The following is a 24871-nucleotide window of genomic DNA, read 5'->3' as shown; positions in this document are numbered from 1 at the left end:
CCTGCAGGGATGTCATACAGGATTGTTATTGCTGTTTTTATTTTCCTTTTCCAAGGCCCTCGGGGGCGGGGGGAAAAAGGCCAAACAAACAAAAACTTGTGTCGAGTTCTCCAGGGAAGGGACATTGGCAAAGCTGGTGTAGACACACCAAAACAATGCGTTTCTGTCTTGCAGCAAAATTTACGGAGTTTCCGCGGAACGTGACTGCGACCGAAGGGCAAAATGTGGAAATGTCCTGTGCTTTCCAAAGCGGCTCCGCTTCGGTGTACCTGGAGATCCAATGGTGGTTCCTTCGGGGACCAGAGGACCTGGAGCAAGGAACCGAGGCTACAGGCGCACAGGTAGTCACGGCTTCAAGCCCACAGAGCCCCTGCGTGTCACTTTCTTAGTTCAGTGCATATCTTAACTAGCGGCCAGAGCCCAGGGTACTGCCCATGCATTCCAGGGACCCCCCCCCCCCCGCCTCCCTTGCTCTATGGGAGTAAGAAAAGCTGAATTTGTCTTGCTGATAGCAAGTTTAAAGCACCTAGGAAATCACAAGAGTAGGGACTTTCCAGATTTAGAATGGAATTCACCAGCTCTTAGTAGCCGGTACTGTGGAGCCCTGCAAACTGGCAATGTGTCTCTGGTATAGCCCAGAACACTGTTCGCCAGCCTTCTGTTTTTGCAAAGGCGAAGCGATGGGAGGCATCCTCCTCAGCCTTTACTTCCTTTCTAGATATTCTGTCATTTCTCTCATTCCCCCTTCTCTCTCCCTCTCTCTCTCTCTCTCTCTCTCTCTCTCTCTCTCTCTCTCTCTCTCTCTCTCTCTTCTCTCTTCCTCCACCCCCTCCTCCAAGAGAGAAGCGAGAATCAAGCTGGCGGGAGGGAGGAAGGAAGGGAGAGAGGGAGGGAGCGGGCGGGGGGGGGGGGAAGAGCAGGGGTGGGGGGAAGGGAATGGGATAGGCATCAGAAAAGCAAGGAAAGGCCCTAGAGAGGAAAGTAGAGCAGGCGAAGGGAAATAGGAAAATGGGAAGGAAAATGTAAAGAGAAAAAGCTAGTGCCGTAGTGGGAAGAGCGCGGGAAAGGGGTGACCCAGGAAGCTGGAACAGGACTCGGACGTGACACCTAGAGGACGAGAAAGTCTGTAGAAGAGAGCCTGGGGACCCTTCAGCGAAAGGACAGACATACAGAAATTCGTCCGGAAAACTTCCACCCACACTCCTGTCCTCTTCTAGTTTCGTGTCTGTCCCTACGCTCTCTGGATCCCGCAGGCCGGGCTGACTGACTGTGAGGGAGAAGACCTGGCAGCACTGTTGACTCTCACACCAGGCCAGCCAAGGGGGAGCCCAGATGCGGGCCTGCAGGCACCAGAAGGACTCTCCTGGGTGCTGATAGGACAGAGGAGACCGTGGGGACCTCAGGGGCGCTTGGGAACAACGGGGACCGAGGCGACCACAGGAATACTTAGGGACGCCAGGCTCTCTTCAGGGAACCACAGGGACCTTAGAGATTCTTGGAGAAAGCTAGGATCGGAGTGACTCTTAGGAAAGACGTGGCACGACCTAAGGGACTGCCTTGGGATCCGGCGTGGGGATTCGGGGATGCTCCAAGGAGGGGCGAGGGGGGCAGTCCAGTCGCTGGCCTGGCCTCGGGACTGGATTTGGTTGGGACCTAGATCGTTCTTCAGTCCCTTAATTTGCCTTGGCTGGGGCGTTTCAAAGCAGGCATCTCTCCTAGCGGTTGCAGCGCTGCGGTTTCCCGGCGCCAGAACGATAGAATTCCGGCGAGGTTAAGCATTTGCACCCTTGTCCTACAGGTGGAGCTCTTACCCGACAGAGACCCGGACAACGATGGGACCAAGATTAGTGTGAGTGTCACAGGGACGATCGACAGGGGGCGCACGCTTTAGTAAATGCCAAGCCGGCCCAAGATAACCAGTAGAAAACAGATTTTAGATTTAAAATCTTTTAATTCATTGAGCTTGAAGATGTAGTTTTGCAAATTCAGAATGAGAGGCAGTTCTCTCTTTTTATCTCATTTAATGCCTAAAAATTGAACCGAATTTAGAGTCCATAAATAAAATTGCATGTTTGACCATGTAAGTAATCACAAATTGCTTAGAGTATTATTTTGCTAGCTAATGTTTTTCTTATTATTTATTATTATTTGCTATCTAACGATAGCGCTGTTTTTCTTAATCTGTTTTCACAATCACCTAAGGATAACTGTGAAGTTCTGAAACATTAGTTATTCAATTCAATTCAAAGTAATGAGAGTACCTACTCTTAACATAAAGTGAAAATGTCAGGAAAACAAAAATGAAACCATGCGCTAGGATTTTGAAATGTAATGAAAGAGCATGACTCAATTTGGATATCACTCGTAATTCATGCAAAGTATATAAATCTAGTATCCTAATAATAACAAAAATATAAAGCCAAAGCAAATATAAATGGATACTTGCTATTAGGCCAGACTGACATACTAACAATATGAAGATGAGGGTTATTTGTAATAATTACAATAGCCATGCTAGAATATTTTTCTTGATCATCCTTCATTACTGTTTATAAATCAATAAAATCCTTAAGCATGACGGATTTATGTAATCTTTCAATCTATAATGGGATAACATGATATATGCCAAATTTAACTGCTCTGATTATATATATACATATATGTATGTATAGATATACATATCTATATTAAGTATATATTAGACATATTACCTTATTAATCTGGGATAAAATTATCCAAGTAAATGGGGTTGACTTCAGTTTTGAAAATCAAATCAATGTTCAATTAATAGCATCACAAGTTTGTATAATAGCATGAGCATATGACTGAGCCTTGGCTTCACATGCCATTACCTGTAGCCTGAGCTCTGCTATCCTCTGTGAATAGAGAACTGAGAAGAAAATTTTTACTAACCAAATCTATTAGGAGATTCTTTGGTCAAGTGCACCCTCTTTTAAACTATTATGCCCAACACTCTCCCCCCGCCCTGCCCCATATTTGAGGGAGTTGTCTTGCAGCCGTACAGAAGAAAAACCTATGCAGTGATGTACTCCTTAGTCAATTGCTTCATGCAGGCAGAGACTGAGCCCATGTTGAAAACTTCCCAGGACTGATACGATAGTTTGGGAAATGTGGACAGTGCTGAAACTGAACTCATGATCTCTTGCATCTATGAGTGGGATTGTTCACGGACCAGGATGAATATGGCCTTTAGATTTGTGCTATGAAGTCAACAATACCCTTTAATTTCTTAACATTAACAAACTTAAAGACCGGGAATAATGTCCCCTGGATGGGGAGGCCTGGCGGCACTCAGAGGAAGGATAGCAGGCTACCAAGAAGAGACTTGGTACCCTATGAGCATATACAGGGGGAGGAGGTCCCCCTCAGTCACAGTCATAGGGGAGGGGAGTAAGGGGAAAATGGGAGGGAGTGAGGAATGGGAGGATATAAGAGATGAGATAACAATTGAGATCTAATATGGATAAATTAATAAAATTTATATATTTATATATTTATTTTAAAATACATATTTTAAAAAAAAAAAAAAAAGACTGAGAGTAAAAATCCTTTGATGTGAAACTTTGGTTTTCACCTGTAATTTTTCAGACAGTGAAAGTCCAAGGCAATGATATCTCCCACAAGCTTCAGATTTCCAAAGTGAGGAAAAAGGATGAAGGTTTATATGAGTGCAGGGTGACAGATGCCAACTACGGAGAGCTACAGGAACACAAGGCCCAGGCCTACCTGAAAGTCAATGCCAACAGCCATGCTCGGAGGATGCAGGCCTTTGAAGCCTCACCAATGTGGCTGCAAGACATGAAGCCTCGAAAGAATGTGTCGTCAGCGGTTTCCAACAGCGTCCACAGCTCTGGCAACCAGCGAACGCATTCCACCTCCAGCCCTCAAGCCGTAGCCAAAATCCCCAAGCAAAGTCCACAATCAGGTATGGAAACCCATTCTGAGCCTTTCATTTTACCACTCACAAACCCTCCACCGAGAGAGGTCAGTTGAGGAGCGTAGACAGATTAATTTTAGACAGCTTTTCAAAATAGGAGGCTGAGTTCGATTGAAATGAGGAGACATGAGCCATTGAGAGCAGCAAGGCTGGACGTTCAGGAGGAGTTTGCTCCATTAGTCCCTGGCACTATTTCCGATCCAGGGATCTGAGAGCCGGACTCTTTTATTCTCTCCCTTCTCTCTGTATTTACACATTATAAGAACAATAAATCATGCAATGTTGGTTACATTACAAATGCATGTTCATTTTCTCTACAGATTTATGTATCGATAATGACCCAAATTAAGAGGCTTTCACTTAATCAAAATGGAAATGAAAAAGACTCACCATAATCCATCCAGACATTTAGTGACCTGTGTGGCTTTAAGCAGAGCTATGTCTCCAAGGGCTTTTGATTTTGAAGGAGAAACTTCAGCTGCCTGTGATGAAATTGATGGTGGTAATCGCAGGAAGTGAGGAGGGGCAAGGAGGGGGGGGGTGAGGGAAACGGTGCAGAGATAAGGCAGCTCCTACAAATGTGCCTTGGATGCCAATTTGGAAGCTTAGTCACATTTCTGGAGTCAGCTGTGCAAGTTAAAGTAATTCTGAATGGCATTAACTTATGCAATCGTTCCACCGATGGAAACTCACGGAACTTCTAACCTTGAGGCGGGATAAAGACTGCCTGCATTGAGCAAGCAGCCTTGTACTGTTTTCTCAAATGCTTTGCCTAGCATTCGTTAATGGGGGGCATCCTGCTCAAGCACACATCTGATATACATAGAATCGCTTGTTGTGGTGATTTTTGGTTTTGGGGGGTTCATTTTGCTTTGTTTTCTTACCTGCAATTTTTCCAGAAAGTGAAGTCTAAGAGCTTCCATTTTCCAAAGTGGAGTTTATAGGCTGTGCCTTTATAGGAGGACAGGGTGACCGATGCCAACTGTTGGGAGCTACAGTGACACAGGCCCAGGCCTGCATGAAAGTCGTCAGCAATGGCCAAAGCAGAGCTCTGAATCCCTGCTTGCTAACAATGCATTTACGAAATATATGTGGCAGGTCTGCAGCATACTGCACTGTACAGTACTTTATTAGTTTGTAGAAAGCCATGGATCAAGTCTCCAGCATCATAGAAAACAAGTCAATCAATCTATAAAAACTAATAAAATAATGTATGCCAATGTGTGTTTCCTCTTCATGCTTTTTGTTTGAATAGACATGATTTAGATTAAGCAGAAGGCTCAGATGGGGCCAGGTGCATTCCCATGGCTTTAAATGCCAATGAGGCTCTGGGGTTCTGTTTCAGTCCCTGTAGGTAGCATACCAGTGTGCTGCATGAAGGCTGAGCCTTTCTGAAGCTCAATTTTTCTGGCTTTGTCTCATTTTCCTTGTAATCTCTTTTGTTTCCCAAATTCAAGAACAAAGCCAGTAGAGCTAATAATGGCTTTTATTGGATGTGAGAGTACACAAATGCCTACATCTCAATTATTGTTTTTTAACTGTTATTTTGTGATGATGAAGTTGTGACCTTTTCATCCTCTTTTACATTATAAACCAAGAGGCCAAACACTACCTGTAGAATAACAGCGTGTTGTCAGCAGTCAATTTACAACAAAATTAGTGAGAACACCAAACCCTGGAAGAGAAATTGTTAGCCTTCGTAGAATATTTCAGAGACAGCATACATCTATCTCTGCAGTACAGCCAAATTAACAATTACCCTATGTGAGCGACTAAAGGGAATGAAGTTGTTTCTAAAATATCCTATTAACTTTGTGACATAAAATAATATTCTTTAAAAATATCTACTTTATTTTTGCTATCTCTCCTAGAGTTGTGATGAGAACTAAATTATGAACTGAGTATCTTCTTTCAATTTTCAAGTAAAATTACTGCTCATTTTGCATCTTCCCATCAGCTTTGTCCTTAGGCTTAAAATTGTTTTTGCTAAAGGTTAAAAGAGAGAAGAGTGTTGTCTTCTGCAAATCTCCACCCAGTAAAAACATTATGCACTGCTCCTTTCCCGATTGTAGCAAAGATGAACCTAAATATCGCAAAGTATTAAATATTTCTTTTTCTACTAGTGGATAGTGTAAAAATCCTTCATACACTTTTATCAACATTCTGTAATATCTCTTTTGAAGTGGAGGCTTTCCTGCCACTGCAGTGTCTTGTCTCAGTTTCATGTTTGTAAGATCATTTCATATAATACAGTAATTGAGATGGATATTTATATGTTACATATATTATATTATACACATGGCACTCCTGTCCCAGTGGATAATTTTGCTGTGAAACTTCTATATTAGACTCATGTAAAACTTATTTCAATGTCTCATTTATTTACCTTTCATCTCTTAAAGGCATGGCAAACACAGAAACATAAAAATGAAAGGCACACTTCCTCCCCCTACAGGATTTATTAAGTTTGCCATGTCTAAAAGAAAATAAAAATAAAAAGATATTATAAATTCCATATAGTATGCAATTTTTATAACAAAGACATAAAAATGAAAATCTTACTGTAAGTGGCAAAGGGGAATGCTAGCCTTTCATAGTTTATCAAAGGATACAAGGAGGTTTCCGTCATCTAGAATAGTGGTTCTCACCCTTCCTAATGCTCCCTGATACCTTTTAATGTTGTGGTGACTCCCAACCATAAAGTTATTTTTGTTGCTACTTCATAACTATAATTTTGCTATTGTTATGAAGCATAATGTAAATATCTAATATGCAGGATATCTGATATGTGACTTCTGTAAAAAGGCTGTTCAACCACTGGATGGGTTACAACCCACAGGTTGAGAACCACTTTTCTAAACATTGATGGCATTGTCATAGTAACCTGTGCCATAATAAATTTGTTTATTCAGGTCTTTGTTTTTATTACATTCTTTGGCTTAATTGACTATTTAGATTCACATGCTCAACTCTAGAGTCATAATTTTCCTGTCAATAATTTCTACATTTTTATGAAGGAAACATTAGCTGAAATAAATACATAAAGTCTTCAAATTGTCTTAAAATTTAATCTAACTGTAAATCAAAATTAACATAAAAAGGAAGGGGGAAATAATGTCTGTGATCTCCCATAGATAACCAGGTGTGCATCTGATAATACTGTGACTAATCCTGATTATTTCCTCAACAATATCCTCAAATTATACACTATCCTTTCTTTCATGCAACTATTTTCTTTTCTCCTTATAAATTATTTTACAAATGACAAATAATTATAGATTCTTAACTTTTAAAATTATTAGATTTTTATTTTTATTTTATAGCCAGATCTAGGGCTGAAATAATAAAGAAAATATAATGCAAACTGATAGACAAAACTTTCTTATAATTTTGTATCTTAAGTTTTTTAGTGCTCTCTCCAGTTCTCTGTACCTTAGACAGAAGTTGTTCATACCAAACCTGGATTTCTCATCCTGTTTTTTGCTCTGTTATGCTTTATTTATTGTGCACAAAGTTTGGAGAGAGAAAAATGCCATCAAATGCAACGCATGAGACAATCTGGGCATGGAAATAGAAGTTAAATAACTCTTCTAATGGCATTCTGAGGAGGAAGAAACCTCTTTCTACCTGTCTGAAAACAAAAAAGGCTCATTTTTCAGAAAGAGCTCAGGAATAGGGGTTGGGATGGGGCTTACATCTTTCCAACACAGTAAAGAAAAACTTCTCTCGGAGGAGAGTGGGAGACCAAGATGGGATACCCAGGACCCCTGTCAAGGTGGAATAGCTTAACTCGCCTTGCAGGAAGTTGGAGACTCCCTCCAGCTCCTTCCTACCTCCACCACATATATCCCTGAACAATCAAAGTCACCTTCCTTTCCTTGCGCTGCTAGTCTCCTTCACTCCTCATCACCAATCCTTTGGAGGCTGAGCTTCTCCCACACTGAGCAAGTCGGCTTGCCTCCTTTCTCCTGTTTCCTTCTCTTCTGCTTACTATTCCAACCGAGCTGACAAACAGGCAAAGGAAGTCACAGGCTGCCTCTTCCTTCTCACTGAGCAGAGCCAGATCTCTGTGAGTGTTTGTCCAGCTGAAGCCAGTTCCTCCCAGAAGGGCAGTATTATGGTCTGTCCTCCATCTCCAACCTCAGGCCAACAGAGTATTGCTCACATCTTAATGGTACCTACCACTGGTGCCTTCTGCAAAGTCGCTGATATCGGCTGAGCCTTCTCTTGCAACTTCTCCTTTCCAGCATCTAGGCAGCACTAGGTTCCTGGGTGCCCGTCTCTGACATTCTGACCTCTTTTGAATGCGCAGGCTGGTTCCCTGTGGTTTTGCCTCACGGCTTTATTTTCTCCCCGGCATCAGTTCCTTCTATCATGCTGTTCTTTTATCATCCATAACTTCTTGACTTTATCCTGTGGTGCTGACTGCTAATTTTCCTTAGAATACATTTTTATTCACATTTATCCTTCTAATTTCTTTCAGGAGATTCAGACCAGGGTTCATAATTGCCCCCCTTAAACATCTCTGAATGTAGGTCCTCAAAGCCTTGTGCCAAACTTAAGATAGAAACACATTTGTTGATACTCAACTACTGAGAAGTACAATCTGTTTTCCTCCAGCTTGAATTTTAGTTGATCTGGAATCATATAATCAATAAAGTTTGGGGAAGCTATACTACTCCAATTCCAGGCCGTACAAGGACTCAAAGCCGTTGTCCTTGCCTCTTTGGGGCCAACCACCATGAGGAGGTCATCTTAAACACCTGTTATTCCCAGCCAGCATTTAACCTCAGCCCCAATTCCATCTCCTAGAAGCAATGTCCACCCCAGTCCAGGCATCATACAGCACAGGAAAAGATAATAATTAATAAAATTTTTAAAAATTCTGGATATGGGAATGTTCCTTCACAGCAGTAGATGACCCAAATATGCCACTGAAAATCAGATGTTCAGAGCTCTTTGCTATTATTTTAGCTTTCTCACTTAAAAAAAAAAATAAAAACAACAAAAAATACCTTTTCTCCTGTACCTAAGCATCCAATAATGTCATTGTAAAGACAGCTCCAGTGAGAACTTTGGAAATGTCTGTCTCTCCCTCTTTAAGTTGTCAATTCAATTAGTCATTTTGTCCCAGTAATGTTCTCCCACTGAAAAACTGCATTTTTCTATCCTACAAACATTGATTTTATTATGATCACAAACTCTCCATTGTTCCATTATCCTAAATCTCTTAACAGCCTCTGCATTTCAATTTCAACATAAGATATATATCATAACAGCCCAAATGTTATTTCTAAAAGCCATCTTTTCTACAAAAGAGAACAAACATTATTTTTAAAGTGCCCATCACTAATTTTATAATGTCATTTCCTTTTTCTTCATTCAGCATCCTGGCCCTTATTCTTCTAGCTTAGTATTCCATGAGTATTTTCAGGTGCTCTTTTGCCTCTACAACTCTGCAAATGTTTTTTTCCAGTGTTGGTCATTCTATGATCGTGAGTTCCTATACATGTTATCCTTTGACACAACTCTCACTCCCATTGTTTCTTTAACCAGGTTTTCTTCATCTGTGTGGTCATACTTGCATTGAAGGCAAAGTTGTACCTTGTATTGTGAAAAAAATAGTACATATTATAAAAATTTAAGAGGACTCTACATGACTAGAAGAAGTGAATATTTATGCTTCAGTCTCCCAAATGATGCAGACTATTGACAATGGTTCTTGAAGTGAATTGTGCATACTTTCTATGAAAGAGCCCACAGGAGCACTTGAATTACTGTCCTATGCTAACACTTCATCCAGCACCTATTCAGTTATAGCCTCTGAGGATGGGACAAGAAAGGGACACCTTTCTGTTTGTGAACTATGAAAATCACTAGTTTTCAAAGGCCCTTTGTAACCAGAAAAAAAAAATTATAAGTCTATCAGTGTAGGGGCTGGCACCTCAAAATATTGGTAGACACTTTTCTTTGGCTACTGTAGTTTTCTAGTGTTGAGGGCTTGCAAAGCTTTTCCTCACTCCAGGGTAGAACAGCTGGGAGTGGGAAGAGAGCTGGCAGCAGTTAAGGATGCTGCTGGTATTGATGCTACATGTAGAGCCTCTAGTCGCTCAGTGGAAATGCTGGCTCTCTGAACTCTAAAACATGATTTTTGTTTTTCCACCAAGATATTATGCTTAGAACTGAAATCAGCTGCTGCTAATAGCTGCCAGAAGCCCAGGGCTCGCTGAAGCTCCTCAGCTGCTGGTAAACATGGCAGCTCTCCAAGAGTAGCTAGGTTCAAATGCCCTTAAATCAGAATTTTAGAGTAGTAGGGAAGGTAGGATATGGTGTTGAGGGGCTTTCATGAAGATTGATGTACGAGTAAGCGCCGTTCCGCACTGAGGTACAGAAGCATCGCACAATGCAGATGTTAATGTTGATATTTAGAATAAGTTAATTGAACTGTTGTTAGAACATCAGCTAAACAGCAGCTGTGTAAATGGAGTGTCAGTGAATAAGGAGAAAAGCAGATGAGAGGCAATGATTTGGAGGCCACAGACCAAAGAGTGCTTTATAGCTGTTAGACTAGGAACTGAGTGGGTCAGGAGTCGGTACTGGTAAGCTTCTCCAGAAACCATTAGCAACCTTGACTAGCTGCAGCTCAGTATCTTCTTCCTGGATACGCGTCTCAGATCACGACGAAGGTTCACTTTTTTTTTTTCCTTCTGAAATAGGGTTTTTTGTGTAGCCTTGGCTGTCCTTAACTCGCTTCATAGACCAGGCTGGCCTCAAACACACAGAGAGCTGCCTGCCTCTGCCTCCCAACTGCAGAGATTACAGGTGTGCAGTATGGCGCCTAGCTTCACTTGAGATTTTTTTTTTAAGCCATCTGTAGCCAAGAAAACAGGAAGCAGAATCTGTCAGAACTCTAAGCTGTGTCTCAAATGGTATGTCTGATAGTCCTTGGAACTGCAGAAGGCTGTTGCTATAATGTGGGCATGTTCCCGGGTGCATAACCAAAGGGTTAGATGGCTACCGGAATACCTTACTTACCCTATTGGTCAAAGGAATACACATCCTGAAAGAGAAATGAAGGGCGGCATTCCTCCTCTAAGAGCTGCTGCTGCCCAGGAGAGGAAGGCAGTCTGCAGCTAGTGCGTGTCTCAGCTGAGAAGGCCAGGGGCTGTACTCCTTGCTCTGCTTCTGCCGCCAGCACAGGAATGGTATTCAACAGTAAGGAGATTGGGCCATGATCAAAAATGTATAGCTCGGTAATTCTTCTTCATTCTCTGACAGGAAACTAAAGCACAATTGTCAGACTTGCAAGAATTATCTATTAGAGGCTTGGCACTTAATAGTGTCTTAACAAACTATTACAAAGTAAGCATGGTTCTCAGTGCATGTGTTTGCACGTTATTGCCAGCACAAAAATGATAGAGTACACCTGTCCATCCTAATTTATAGGGGATGCGTTCCAGGACCCATGAAACTTCAGCTAATCTGAACCAGATAGATGCTGTTCCCGGCATTTGTCTGCATACTGATAACACAGTTTAATTTATAAGTAAGGAATAGGAAGGGATTAACAAAAATGAACACAAAGTTAGAGCAACTTTTACAAAAAAAAAAAAAGCCAAAGGCAATGTGGTCTCTCTAGAAATAGCCAAGACAAATATTTTTAGTATTTTCCCTTTATTTTTATTTTCTGTATATGGGCATTTTGACTGCATGTATGTCTACGCAACACATGAGTGAAGTGCACAGAGAGGTCAGAAAGAGGGATTGAATTTCCTGCGACTGGAGCTTAGACCTGTGAGCTGCTATGTGGGTGTTAGGAATCAAAGCCTAGATGGGCAGCCAGGGCTCTTATCCACTGAGCAATCTCTCCAGACACATAAGATAAATATCAATTTCTGGAGAGTAATTGAGACACAGGGGAAAAAACCACACTGTAGATTAGAAGGAAGGGCTGTTAATGGCCAGGTCCACCTGTTGTATGAGTCAGATATTTTTCTTTGGAGGCTTGGAGATAGGATAAGTTAAAGGGGGAAGAGGCTGCCTTCAAATCTTGTCTCTTACACTATTCCCGAGCTCTCTTTTCCCTTCTCTCACAATGCCATTAATAAATGGTAGCTTTCCAATTGTAGAACCATATCATATTGGCCAGCAACTATTTTGCTGGAGCTTGTAATTATAGCCTTATTGTAAAGTGCAATAAAATTCCAAAGAACTTTAAGAAATGGACCTGAATAAGAAGCAAGGGTTTGAAAGCTGAAAGCATATAGATCTTCTTTTATCTAAATTAAATTCAAGCTTTCAAAAGAGCCTTTGAAAAAAAAAATTTTAAGTGATTAGAGATACAGCTGAAAATAGACAGAAATGAAAATATACTCAGAAGCCTTAACTGTAAGGAAAAAGATAAACGTCAATAATGAAAAATAATGAAAGTCTAGTGTGTGATCCCACGTGGATAAAGACTGATTCCCAGACTCACTGTCTACCAGCTATTCACTGTGGATGAACATCCTGCAGAATCTCTCTGAGCTCTAGAAATTCTGTGGTGACAATGCTCGTCTCCCAGGCTATTTCTCAGCCTTGAGTGAAATGGTGGACTGACTATAAACATCTAACAAAATCAGCCTAGCCTGCAGGTGAGGTCAGTGCCCCCACCGTCTTCCTCTTTCCCCAAAGGCTGTATCAGATGGCCATCGTTTAAGAAGAAATCAAAGGAAATACGGCTAGAGAAAACAAAAATTGCAAATTCTAAAACTGTTTGATACAACATGAGTTAGAAACAAAAATTAAAAGATAAAATTTAAAAAGAAATAAAGAAACATTTTTACCACAATTTAGGATCTATTTCCAAATGAAAATAAACCAAAAATAGGAAGACCAAGTCAGAGATCTGAGGCTCTGAAATAGTTAGCAGGTGAAAATGACATTTTACTATAATTAACTTAAATGTTTAATTAAATTTAATGAAAAATTGGAACAACGTGCAAGGTAGTATTTTTGTAGACCTCTTAGAGAAGGAAGTGAGTATGCCAACAGTAAAATGTGCTGTGATCATGTGACCACTCAGCAGGGGAGGCATGTGATAAGGATAAAAACTAGACTAATGTACAAATTCAGTCAACCCTCCATATAAACACAATGCAAGCCAGAACATAATGCAGATTCCTCAGTTGTATCCAAAAGGAAAAGTGTAAAAAGAGTCATTTTTAAAAGAGAATAAATAATAATAAGTCACATAAATGTGAATGGAGCAACTTACTGTGATAATTTAAAGCTGAATAAATAAACAGGCTGTGCATTGAGATGGCTAGACTTAGTATTGCATCTGTCAAAAATTTTTTACAGGTATTCATATGTTTAATGAAATTAAAATCCAATCTTATTTTCCTAGATTGGCCAGATGTGATTATGGCAAATACTGCCCATGACAGTGAGATTATCAAGGTCACAGTGAATCGGATGCCCTACCACTCAGCTCTGAGATGGAGCACCCCTTTCCAAGGGCAGTTTGATTTGATGTAGAAGGTCAATCATGGGCTTTAGATCTATATTCTAAAAAAAAAAAAAATGATTTTGTGGGAAGAAATTTCTAAATGAGCAGTGAACCAGATGCCGATTTCTGACCAGTCATGTTCATGACAGGCTTTCTTACGACTTAAAGTGCACAGCGACAAAAACCAGAGACGTCAACTGATTAAGGAATACATTAAATATGGAGCTTCAAGAACCACATTTTACAGAACATTCCACAACAATAGAAAGATTCAACATATAATATAACATGAGAAACTATAGGATACAAAACACGGAAGTGAAAACACATCAATGTAAAAAAAACTTTAGATCATTATGATCATAAAAGTCTAGTAAAAATGATACATGAAATTGGATATTAGAAGTCAAGATGTTAATATTTGACATTGCTTGTATTTATCTGCTAGTATAATAACTTACCACTTTGCTATAAGAAAAAAATTTAATGTTTAAAATGTGCTGATGCAAAAGTAAAAATACACATCTCATGACAGTGTAGTAAGTGAAGTAAAATAATACTTCTATGTAACTGTGGAGCTCCTGAAAAAAATTACAATAGATGCATGTTATACACATGTTCACACGAATGTACATGTTTATAATGAAGAACTGTTATGAAAGCGTTATACTGAGAAGGTTTATGTAGGATAAGGTTAGGAATATTACATCCACATACCATTTTATACATACTTAACAGCATACCTTCTGGGCACTGAGCAGATTACTCTGTCAATCATATTATTCTTGCTAAGCAGAAAGATTTGAGCCTGATGAATTTGTAAGTCAAGCGCAGACATTAGCCACCAATAAAATATGCAATATTTTGAACTACACTCACCTCACATCCTGAAGAAATACTAAGACACTGGGTAATGTGTAAGTGTTGGGATTATATAGTGAGTCCATACACAGAAAGATTTATAAACAAAGGGCATTATGTTTAACCCGATTGTTTCACTCTTTCCGTGTGTGACCCAAAGCAATTTGTGAAGCCAGGATTTCAAATTCCTTGTTCCATTAAGCAGGCAACTATGGAACTATTGGGAAAGTAGAGGCAGAAGGTGAGATTAAACAAAGCAGTTTTATCTCCTAAATCGTAAACATTTTAGTGAAGATTAAATAATGCAGTCAGGGGGCTGGAGAGATGGCTCAGAGGTTAAGGGCACTGACTGCTCCTCCAGAGGTCCTGAGTTCGATTCCCAGCAACCACATGGCGGCTCAAAACCATCTATACTGGGATCTGATGCCCTCTTCTGGCCTGTACATGCAGGCAGAGCACTGTATACACAATAAATAAATAAATAAATCTTTAAAAAAAATAATGCAGTCAGATAGTAAAAATTTTCACTGTGGACAGGTTTATGTAAAGCTATGACAGTATCTATTGTAACATCAGTTTATTTCTTGTGTCATCTAGACATCTTATGGATAAATAAGTGAGTGCATCCTTTGTAGCCAATTGTAAAATATATCATTTGTAACTTTTCTGATCAAACAAACTTATGTGGTTTGAGGCAACTTTCTCATTTCTAGCCTCTAAATAATTAATCTGGAAAATGTTACATTAAAGGAACAGGTGATGGAATTACAACCATTAAATATAGTACAAAATACAAAATTTGAAAATTCTATTTCAAACCATCTAAAATACAGTTGAAGATTTGGAACTATGAATTTTTTTTCTTGGTGCTTTTAATGTTATTGTAGTCCCTAGCAACATTTAGTGAATAGAATTAGAGAAAAATGAATGTTTAGAATTTGAAGATTTGCATTTTAGTTATCTGAGTGCAAACTTCTGGATACATTATTGTTAAGAAGATGGATACATTTTTATGTAAATTGGTAAATATTTAAGAAGACATGGTCAAACCACTTATAAAGTAACGCCTAGAGAAAAACCAGAAAATAGCACTTGGACCATCCTTCATTACAGGCTTAATGATAAACCTACACTGGCATTCCAAGTGATACTGAATGACAACTTATGTCTACGAGGTTAGACGTACAGTCTCTGGTACCAAGTGGTGATGATTCTTTGATTTGAATGTCTTAATCAGGAGAAAAATTTAAAAGTGCTCACACTAGACTCTCTAATTATTTAATGCCTACAGCTAAGAAGATAATGTCTGTTGTACAAACACTTTAAAAAAAATCTTAATTCCAAAAATGTTGAAACAGCTAGATTCAGAAAATGGGTAAAACTTTTAGCACTAATCTGGAAAACGCATGCACAAAATCTGACCCCTTTGCTTTATGTTGAAGAAGTGTATCATTAAGGCCACGAGACTGATGGTTTCTTTGTCTTGTTGGCATTGGGTGCTACAATAGTTGCCAGACCAACATTTAAAAAACATTGCTGAGCATCAAAGATTAAATTTCTAAATTCTGAAAAATTATCATTTTCCTAGTTGTGGTGATGCCATTTCTTTTCTTTTCTTCAAGATATATATTATTTTATTAATTTTTTCTTGTTACATCTCAATCTACTTAAGAAGACACATTAAATGTGAAGTGGTCTCTTGACAGCTTCTGCTCTCCATTTTTTTTATTTCTTCATTCTTCATTTTTTTGCCTGTCTTGTTTTTTTTTTAAATGAGGTATTTTCTTTTTTATTTGACAAGGGGTTTACTTTGACGGCCTTGAGGATGAGGTCTATAAGAATGCAGAAAACATATGAGATGTTCTTTAATTCACCAGTTAGTGAGTAAACACCTAAATATTCATGCTGATTCTACATCATCAACGCAGGCAACATGAAAATACATTTCGCTGGCTGCTACATTTAGCATTCTGTGACCCTAGCTGTGGTGCAGTTTGTACTGGCTTCCTAACTCAGGGTCAGTATCCTTGCTGTTCTTAGGTAGCGGGTTCGTGTACATAGTCCCTGTCACCTCATGCCAACGCCAGTTGTCCTGCCACTGTCTCTAGTCCATCCCCCCCACTTTGAATGCCCTTACTAAATACCTTAGTTAAATTCAGAGTGATTCAATATTATCAGAGTGGGAAAGTCACATGTGTAGAATTTGATTATTCAAGGTCTGAATTTGATATAGACCTTCACATTGTAAGAAGGTTTGCTAACTAATAATGAAAGCATATATGCAGAAAACATAAAGTCTAAGAGTACATGTTAGCATCATTTACTCATATGCCAGGAAATGTAGTAATAATTACAAGTAATTCTTACTTCTGCATTAAAATTGTTATTAAAGTGTGATATTCAAACTTCCTTCTTAAGAACCTTCTGTTTATCTACCAAGTCTTATTCTTGATTCCATTTTGTCAAAGGCAGTCACATTACCTTCTATTTTTAACAGTCAGAATTGAGGAAGTTTAGATTTTTCGGGTGTGAAGAATTACCACATGAAATTATGGGATGCATTAACTGACATTATCTAAGGTCCAAAAATTTACATAACCTGCATTGGAACTCAGTGACACTGACTACCAGCTGAGTAAACCTGAATAAATTGAACGACTCTCTTAAGAAAGGTCTATGGCTAGTTCACAGGATCATAGCCAGTGGCAAAAGTGACCAAGAAATATTAGCTTGTCCTGTCATAACTCATTATGATATGGGCACAAAATTGACAAGATCAGCTATACTTAGATGGGGACATCACTATGAAACTGTGCTCAGTTAGATGACCTCTGATGGCAGCATTCCTCTTACAGATCCAGTCTTCGTTAGAGAGTAGATACCTAAAAATATTGAAGTGACTGGTTTTAGGCAAGAAGGAAATCTGTAGCATTCTGTAGTGACTGGGGTGGTATCATCCAAGTGTCTTGTCATTTAGACCTGGAATGGGGCAGGGACAATTACACTTTCTCCCTGATCCTCAGTACACATCCCTCTACTAGAAGAGGCTGTAATTTGCCTACCAAACGAAAGCAAAAAGAATCTTAAGCAGGCAACATGCCAGGGCATGGCAAAGTCATTCATTTATGTATTAAGTTAAAATGAAGCTCACTTCTTTATAAAAAGCTAGCTTTCTCGAAGAAATTGTCACTGGACCCTTAGGATTTCTAATAAAAGGGTATCCTTTTTCAAAAACCGTTAGAAGAAAATCCTACTATTATTTGATCTTTCCTCTTAGTAGTGATTTATTACAAGCTAATGTGAATAAAATTTTCTTCAAAAGTTAGCTCAAATTTTCTTCCACAATCATTTTCACTTCTTAACACTGACGTCTGTAATAAAGAAAAGTATGTCAAAGGGGTCTGTCTGCTCAGAGGCTGTAAGAGGACATGGAGGCACTGACTTCTTCACAGACACAAAGCACCAGTCTATGATTGAGCTTATCTTAGAGGACTTCTGATCATATGATGATCATCTCCGATATTCATTCTTACAAAAACAAATATTCTACATTCTGCCTAGTGGAGCCACATAGGGACATAATTTCTTTCTTCCTTTTTTCCTGTTCCCTTTTATGATCTTAGGTGGTTAGGGAGAAAAAGAAGAGTAGGCTGTCCGGTAGCACACCGGGTGCACAACAGATGCTTATAGTAGGTGTGCTTCTTGTTGTTACACTGGTAACAGTCGTATGAGTATAGGAAAGTAATGCATACAAATATTCAAAGTCAAAATAAAGTGGATAGTTAAATAAGCTTTGCACGGATTACATATTGAGGTATTTCCTTCCACTTGGTCATTTGATATTCACAGCTGGTGATATTTCTTTTCCAAGCTTTGCTATTCTTTCTTTCTCTATAGCTAACTAATGAGAGCATGTTCAACACTCAACCTAATATTTCTTGGTCTTGAATCAAAACCTTGAGAAGAAGAAATTCTTAGCCAAGTCCTATTGGATTAGTGGTGGGCCCCAATCTCACTCAAACACTTAAGCGGCATTGGAGAAACATTAAACACCAAAAGTTTATGATTTGAAAATCATTGTGTAATGTGCTATGTGATACATTCATTATGAAGAGCTAGCTAAAGTTCACTTAGGACCTGGGGATGTTGCTGTAGCCAGTACTTATAAAGTCATAGATAGAGAAAAGTAAAGTGTATGTGAAATAGGTTTATCTCTTGGGCATATTCTTCAAATGATGCCCTAACAATGGTGGGGCACTTGAAGCACTGCCAGCACCCCCAGGATTAAATCAGGAGCATCGCAGGGCTCTTTGCTGACTCTGTACCTGGGCTTAATGCCTGTGCCTTTGCCCTACTCTGTTTTCTGTATAACTCAAGGTGAGTGGGTTTCTGTGGCTGAATATTGTTTGCTTAACATGTGCATTAGGCATCAGGGATTGCTCTGAGGAATAAGACTGTGTCTATACATGCATACTGTACTGATGCACACTAGTGCCTGCATGCATCTTAGTTATCCTGTAAGCCACGAGCATAGTCAGAAGTGCAGTGCAAATAAATGCTAAATGAAAAGTATGAGGAGAGTTAAATTCTTCCATCTGGCAGAGGAGAATGGCAAGGGGCAAGAGGAAAGAGACAAGTTAGGGCCTGCCACAGACTCAGCAAACAAGGGGAAGATGGAGTAACAGCCTCTGTGAATGCCATCTCTGTTGATGACCTGGGAAAGAGCATGGCTGTTGGGACTGGCAATGTTAGAAGGCTGTGTCACACATACCATTTCTGGCTTCATTGAGGAAGTTGTCAAGTCTTGACTGATGAGCTTAGATGCTTGTCAATTTATTTAAAATTAAGTAAGTGAAGTCTGTTATATTATATAACAATGAGGAGGGTGATGGAATTACTGAAGCTTTTCCTCATTGCTCCTTGGTAAGATTCGTTTCTTACACTCTTGAGAACCATGTGCGTATCCGCATCTCTGGAGACAATGACAAAACCCCGAGGAATCAAAGAAATGGGAGCTAGGCGTCTGCATAACACAAACTTTTAACACTTCTTGGACACCCTTTTTCTGCTTATAATAGAGAAGATACCTCCACCAGCTTGCACAGCCATGGGGATGACATCCAAGTGTGCCCACAGAAACCATCTGTAAGGACTGAGGGGTGGGGCTGGTGCCATTATTCCCTAGCTACAAACTAAGGTGCATACCTTCTGAACCTGGAAGAAAACTGCATATCAGATCTGGCCTCTCTCAGCCCAGACATAATCCCTGCATATTTTCTTTCTTTCTTTCTTTCTTTCTTTCTTTCTTTCTTTCTGTCATTACTTTCATTTTTTTGTTTTCTTTTTTTATTAATTTATTCTTGTTACATCTCAGTGGTTATCCCATCCCTTGTATCCTCCCATTCTTCCCTCCCTCCCATTTTCCCCCTACTCCCCTCCCCTATGTCTGTGCCTGAGGGGGACTTCCTCCCCTTTATATACTCATAGGGTATCAAGTCTCTTCTGTCATTTACAAAATAACATCTCTCTCCTTCTCAGAGTATTTTATATTAGAGTCAAAAGTTTAAAATCTCAAAAGGCTTTGTATTTTATTTATATGAACAGTGTCTTTTGGAACTGCTTTTTAAAAAATGCAGTTCTTTGCTTTTAATGGATCATTGGTGTGGCCAGTGAGATAATATATAAAGAAAGTGAATTGAAAAAATATGTTAACTACAGGAAGGCACAAGAGAAGCGCAACCAAAATAGTTGAAAAGTTCAACGGAGGGGAAAAAAAAATACAATAGACAGCAGGTCATCTGAGGGCAATGGTTGCTTCAATGTACAAGGGCAAGTAATCGGAAATATGGCTGCCCTGGGAAGAAAGGGAAAGAAACTAAATAAAACAAAGGAGGTGAATCTAGTCTAAGGCAGGTCTGGCCTAACAATATGAGAAAGCCCCCCCAAAACATGAACAGTGCATAATTAAAGTAACTTTAGAAAACATGTAGTAAATTAATGCCTCATTTGAACTCTCAGGGGTGAATGACCACAGAACTTGGAACTCAGGACTTTTGACTGCAGCTTGGTTTATTGTTTCCCAAGTGTGAAATGGTTCCATATGGGAAAACAAGAAGAGCACCTGAGGAGTTGCTGGGTTGCTCTTGGTGGAAAAACAACACTTTGATATTTACATGTAATAAACAAGAGTGTGTTGGCTGACGATATTGTTTCCTGAAAATAGCATGAATCTTAAGAAAAAAAACAGCGATGTCGGTAACTTGGTTCAGTTACCTAAAACAGATCACAACAGTTTAGAGCCTGAAATTGCACGGAGGAGTCCTTCTCTTCACTAAAGACACAAATAAAACCCCAAAGAAGTGAAAACCACTCGGTGGTGGTGTGATGAAACAGGAAATAGAATTTGCCACGTAGAACGAAGTCTTAATGATTGTCTGGCAGAAATAAATTTATCTAATGTGCCGGTGAGGTAGAGTGGATTCCAGCCTGGGAAAGGCAAGTTCCGTGTTCCAATGGTGGATTGTGCATCTGAAGGCAACTCAAATTTCCAGTGGTTTTTTTTTTTTCAAATATTTTTCAACCACGTAAGACTGGGTTGTTAATTTCCTTCTCAAAATATTCATGTAAATTATGCTTTAACTTGCACATGCTAGACATACAGATGGCAGGAAATGCTGAGTCAAAATGAAGCCGCTGTTCTTTTATTAAGGTGTCAAAGGCGTGTTCTAGAAAGGGTAGATATAAGAAAGGAGCAGGGGAAAACACCAGTTAGGACCTAACTTCCCACACTCACCCTGGGAAGGAAACCGCTACTTCACAAAGCATCTCCCAGACTGAAGCCTTTCCCAAGATTTGCTACTTTTGTCATTTTTTTAAAAACTTCTCTTGGTAGCATATATATACATATGTGTGTATCAAACCAAGTGCAAGCAGCTGTTTAGAGAACTGTGCAGTAATTTGTCTCTTCCTTTCTGTCAAAGGATCTTCCTTCAAAAATCTCCCGTGGTGCATGTTTAGACGCAGTTAGCGGATTAGCATCTGTGTTTTCCTTGCATGATCTCTGTAACTTACAGCCACATGGGGAATGCGAGTAACCTCTTGGTCTCTGAACTTTTTCACACGAGTTGAAGGCAGGGCACTTACTGGGTCTCCAGTCCTTATATGAGTGGAAGGAGATACCAGGTAACATACAGAGGCTCCCTCCCAGCAAAGCGAGTCAGAGTCAGCAGCAAAGCAACTTGACAAAAAATAATCAGAATTGTGGGTCTTCTAATAGGTTATTCCAAAGCCTCGCGTGTCGCTTCTACACCAGCTAGTTGAGCGCATCTGTTTTTAATCATTGCAATTAAGGAAGCTGACCTGATTTCGCTGAAATATTGAAAAGTTTGAATTCTAATCCCTTTCCCTTTCCAATTCCTTAGAACCATTCTCCAACTAAACGGAAGAATGTTTTTTTTTTTGTCCCTTGTCATGTTTTTAGTTTCTACTAGTAGTTACTCATATACCATTAAGGCTAGAAATTGTTTGGATAATAAGTGGAATACAATTCAATCCCCATCCGCACCATATAGAACTAGTTTCAGAGCAGCTTATTCAGTTACTGACATCATTAGCTCTTCTCCAGACTTGAGGGATAAAATCTTGAGGAAATGCCACTCTGAAAGTAGTCACCAAGTCACACAGTGCTGAGCATTGAGCAGAACAGTTGCCCTTAAGCTTAGCATTTTTCCTGCACCTTTACACTAACACACTAGTGAAAACAGGGAGTGTGCTCTCAAGGACAAGGGTAGAGATAACCAAAGGTCCGTAAGAAGTGATTCTCACACAATTTCTTAAGAGAAAAGCGTTTGGATTCGTTTGCTCTCAGAGTTCCCAGCCGTGGGACGGCACTGTTTGAAAACAGACACCACCAGATTCTCGGGACTGAAATGTTTTGTATGTGTTGTTGTTTGCAGTGCATGCCAAGACATTCATGAGCACCAGAGCCAAGCTGGCGAGCTAATTAAATATATGTGTGTATATGTTTAAAACAGCCTAATAAGGAGCGTTGGAAATCTTCAAGATGAGCGAATATCTTATAACTTCTTCCGCAGGTGCGAGGATGGCTACAAGCCATGGACTTTCTGTCCTGCTTCTTGTTTGTGGCTTTGTGAAGGGTGCTTTGCTTTAATCTAAAGTGCTGACTTTTTTTCCAATATCACTTTCTCTTCTTAAAGCAAAGAGCAAATCGCCTGTAAAATCTACGGAGCGGACAGCAAAGTTGACCCTAAACGCCAAGCACCATTCCGCACCCCCTGTACTCTAGTTACGTACACAAGGACCATCAGCTTCCGGAAGCATAAGCGAAGAGGCTATCACGCTTTATTGATAGTATTTTCTTTGGGAAGTCGCTGATCTTTTATTTCAAGAGAATTAATGTGAAGTGACAGGACATTTTCTAATAACAAGATCCATTTTTTTTTCTTTTATCTCAACAAATAAGATCTACATTTCGCTGACTGCTCAGGAGTTGGCCTGAAAGTCATCAGTATAGTAAATATTTCCATGGATTCCACCAATTTCCTACCAAGGGACACCTAACCTGCAAGAAGCAAACAAAGACGGAAAGCAGAAGAAACACAAACTATCTTCAAACAGCACCCCAGCTGGGAGGGAAAAAACCAAAACACAAAATGCTGAGCACTGCAAATCAACAACAGAAAACTTTATTTTACATAAGAAATAATCAAAGAAAGTTTTTTTTTTTAAACTTCTTTTCTGCCCCATGGAATTTACCTTGGAGTTTCCCTTCTTTTCCTTGATTGCTGTTCCTGTTCAATGGTAGCAATTGCCAGTTATGGCCAATCCTTGTCAATCCTGGGAGGTTTATATTCATACATATTGAGTGTGCTATATTTCAATGTACTTTAATTCATTTTGCAATTTCTGTATATGCAAACCTGGCAAACTCTGTAAATTGCTTATAGTATGTGTGATATGACTTAAAGGTAGATAGATTATGACCTTCATGCAAGCCGACTTTCTTCATTCTATATGCAAATATATACATGAGCATATATTAAGCCACCAACTTCTTTTCCTAAAGCATTATTTTTTTTTATTTGCAACTCATGCACTGTGTGAATTTTGTAGTGCGTTCCTCTGTTCCACTGGTTTAACAGCCACAATTTGTCTTTGTTGCCCTCTGCTTCCTCCTGGAAATGCATATTTTAAATTGTATATGTCTCTGATAAATGAATTAATTTTGTTGTGTGTATGCTATGTTGGAATTTGCTGTGTTATTTTATATGTGAGTTGATTAAGGTTTGGGGATCTTGAGTCTGAAGAATGCACATCCTGGTTTTGACAGATCTCTTCATGTTATCAATATTCTATCTCAGAAAAAGAATGAGGCCAAGTGGGGAGGCTTAAGAAGACATTTTGACTCCCCAAGTTCCTGGAAGAACACTTCACAGTCTGACTAAATAATGCTGCTTCCTTTGTTCTTCGAGAATTTTTGTAGCTTTGTCATTTGCTACTTGCTGCTAATTATATTTTAATGTCTACTAATTAAAAATTAAAATGTGATTGTTGGCTGCATACAATATGCAAATCTTGCAAAGCATACTGAAGAAGATAGGTGTTCAATCTTCACTCATTAATTATAATTTTAAATATTCCATCATTATTATTAACCTTGTGATGTTTTGTTTAGACCTGTTATAAATAAATCTTTCTCTGGCAAAGAAAGATAGAACAATCAATACATTCCTTCTTGTAGTGTGGAAGAGTTAGGGCTTGAGAAAGAACACATCCAGATAGTCTTCTGGAGAGATTCTTTTCTTTTCATTATAAAACCAGAACACCATATATGTAGGAATGGTTCATTCCAAACGGGAGGTCCTAAATTGTAGCCTGTAGAAAATGAATGCTTTTGCTCTTATAAGGGAAAGGACTGGACCCTGCCACGCACTTATAAGCGATGTGCATATTTTCGTAACATTCTTTACATTCTCTTATAAGAAATATTGTTTTATGCTAAATCTTTCCTTGCCACTTTCCTTATTTTGTTTGATTCATTAATTCATTCTAATGAGAAAAATAAAGGTTTAAATATGATACTTTAGTAACATACAAATGTATTTTTTTCAAAGTTAAATATCTGAAAGATGTATAAAGTGATAGGTAAATATTACCTGTTCAGTCTCTTTGAGCTTTAAGAATTCCATACATTATGGCATATATTTAAAGTCAATCAAACTGAGAAAAACCATCATGTGTTATATTTTTATTGACTGTCCAGGTAACGATATCGGCCAGTTCTACAGCAAGCCAAACTTGTACCCATATCAGTAATGTGCACCATGCTTGTAATAAAAGGGCATATGCTAGTTTAGGAAGAATGCTCACTAGATTCATTGTATCAGTGTCCAAAATAATAAAGACCTGTGTATCACTGTGTGACCAAAGTCCAGCCCAGCCTCCACTTCGAAAAAAGAAAACGGCATACTATCCGTTTTCTCCAAACTCAAAAAGTATGGAACTTTAAATATTAGAGCAGAAAATACAGCCTATCAATGAGA

General features: G+C 39.2%; 1 protein-coding gene across 5 annotated transcripts in view; it reads left to right on the top strand.

Annotated features, from left to right (window-relative positions):
* VSTM2A (V-set and transmembrane domain containing 2A) overlaps positions 1-24871 on the top strand; it is a 26844-nt gene extending 1973 nt beyond the window's left edge. Inside the window, exons 2-5 of one of the 5 annotated variants that reach the window (XM_084799726.1) lie at positions 175-341; positions 1799-1849; positions 3610-3946; positions 22526-24871. In XM_084799726.1, the coding sequence (XP_084655852.1) occupies positions 175-341; positions 1799-1849; positions 3610-3946; positions 22526-22614 (644 nt within the window). In that variant the 3' untranslated portion in view covers positions 22615-24871. The other 4 variants (XM_084799727.1, XM_084799728.1, XM_084799730.1 and 1 more) reach the window with 4 other exon arrangements.

The sequence above is a fragment of the Acomys minous genome (assembly GCF_964271855.1).
Source record: "Acomys minous genome assembly, chromosome: 10".
In the NCBI taxonomy this organism is placed as follows: domain Eukaryota; kingdom Metazoa; phylum Chordata; class Mammalia; order Rodentia; family Muridae; genus Acomys; species Acomys minous.
This window is presented reverse-complemented; position numbering and strand designations above follow the sequence as displayed.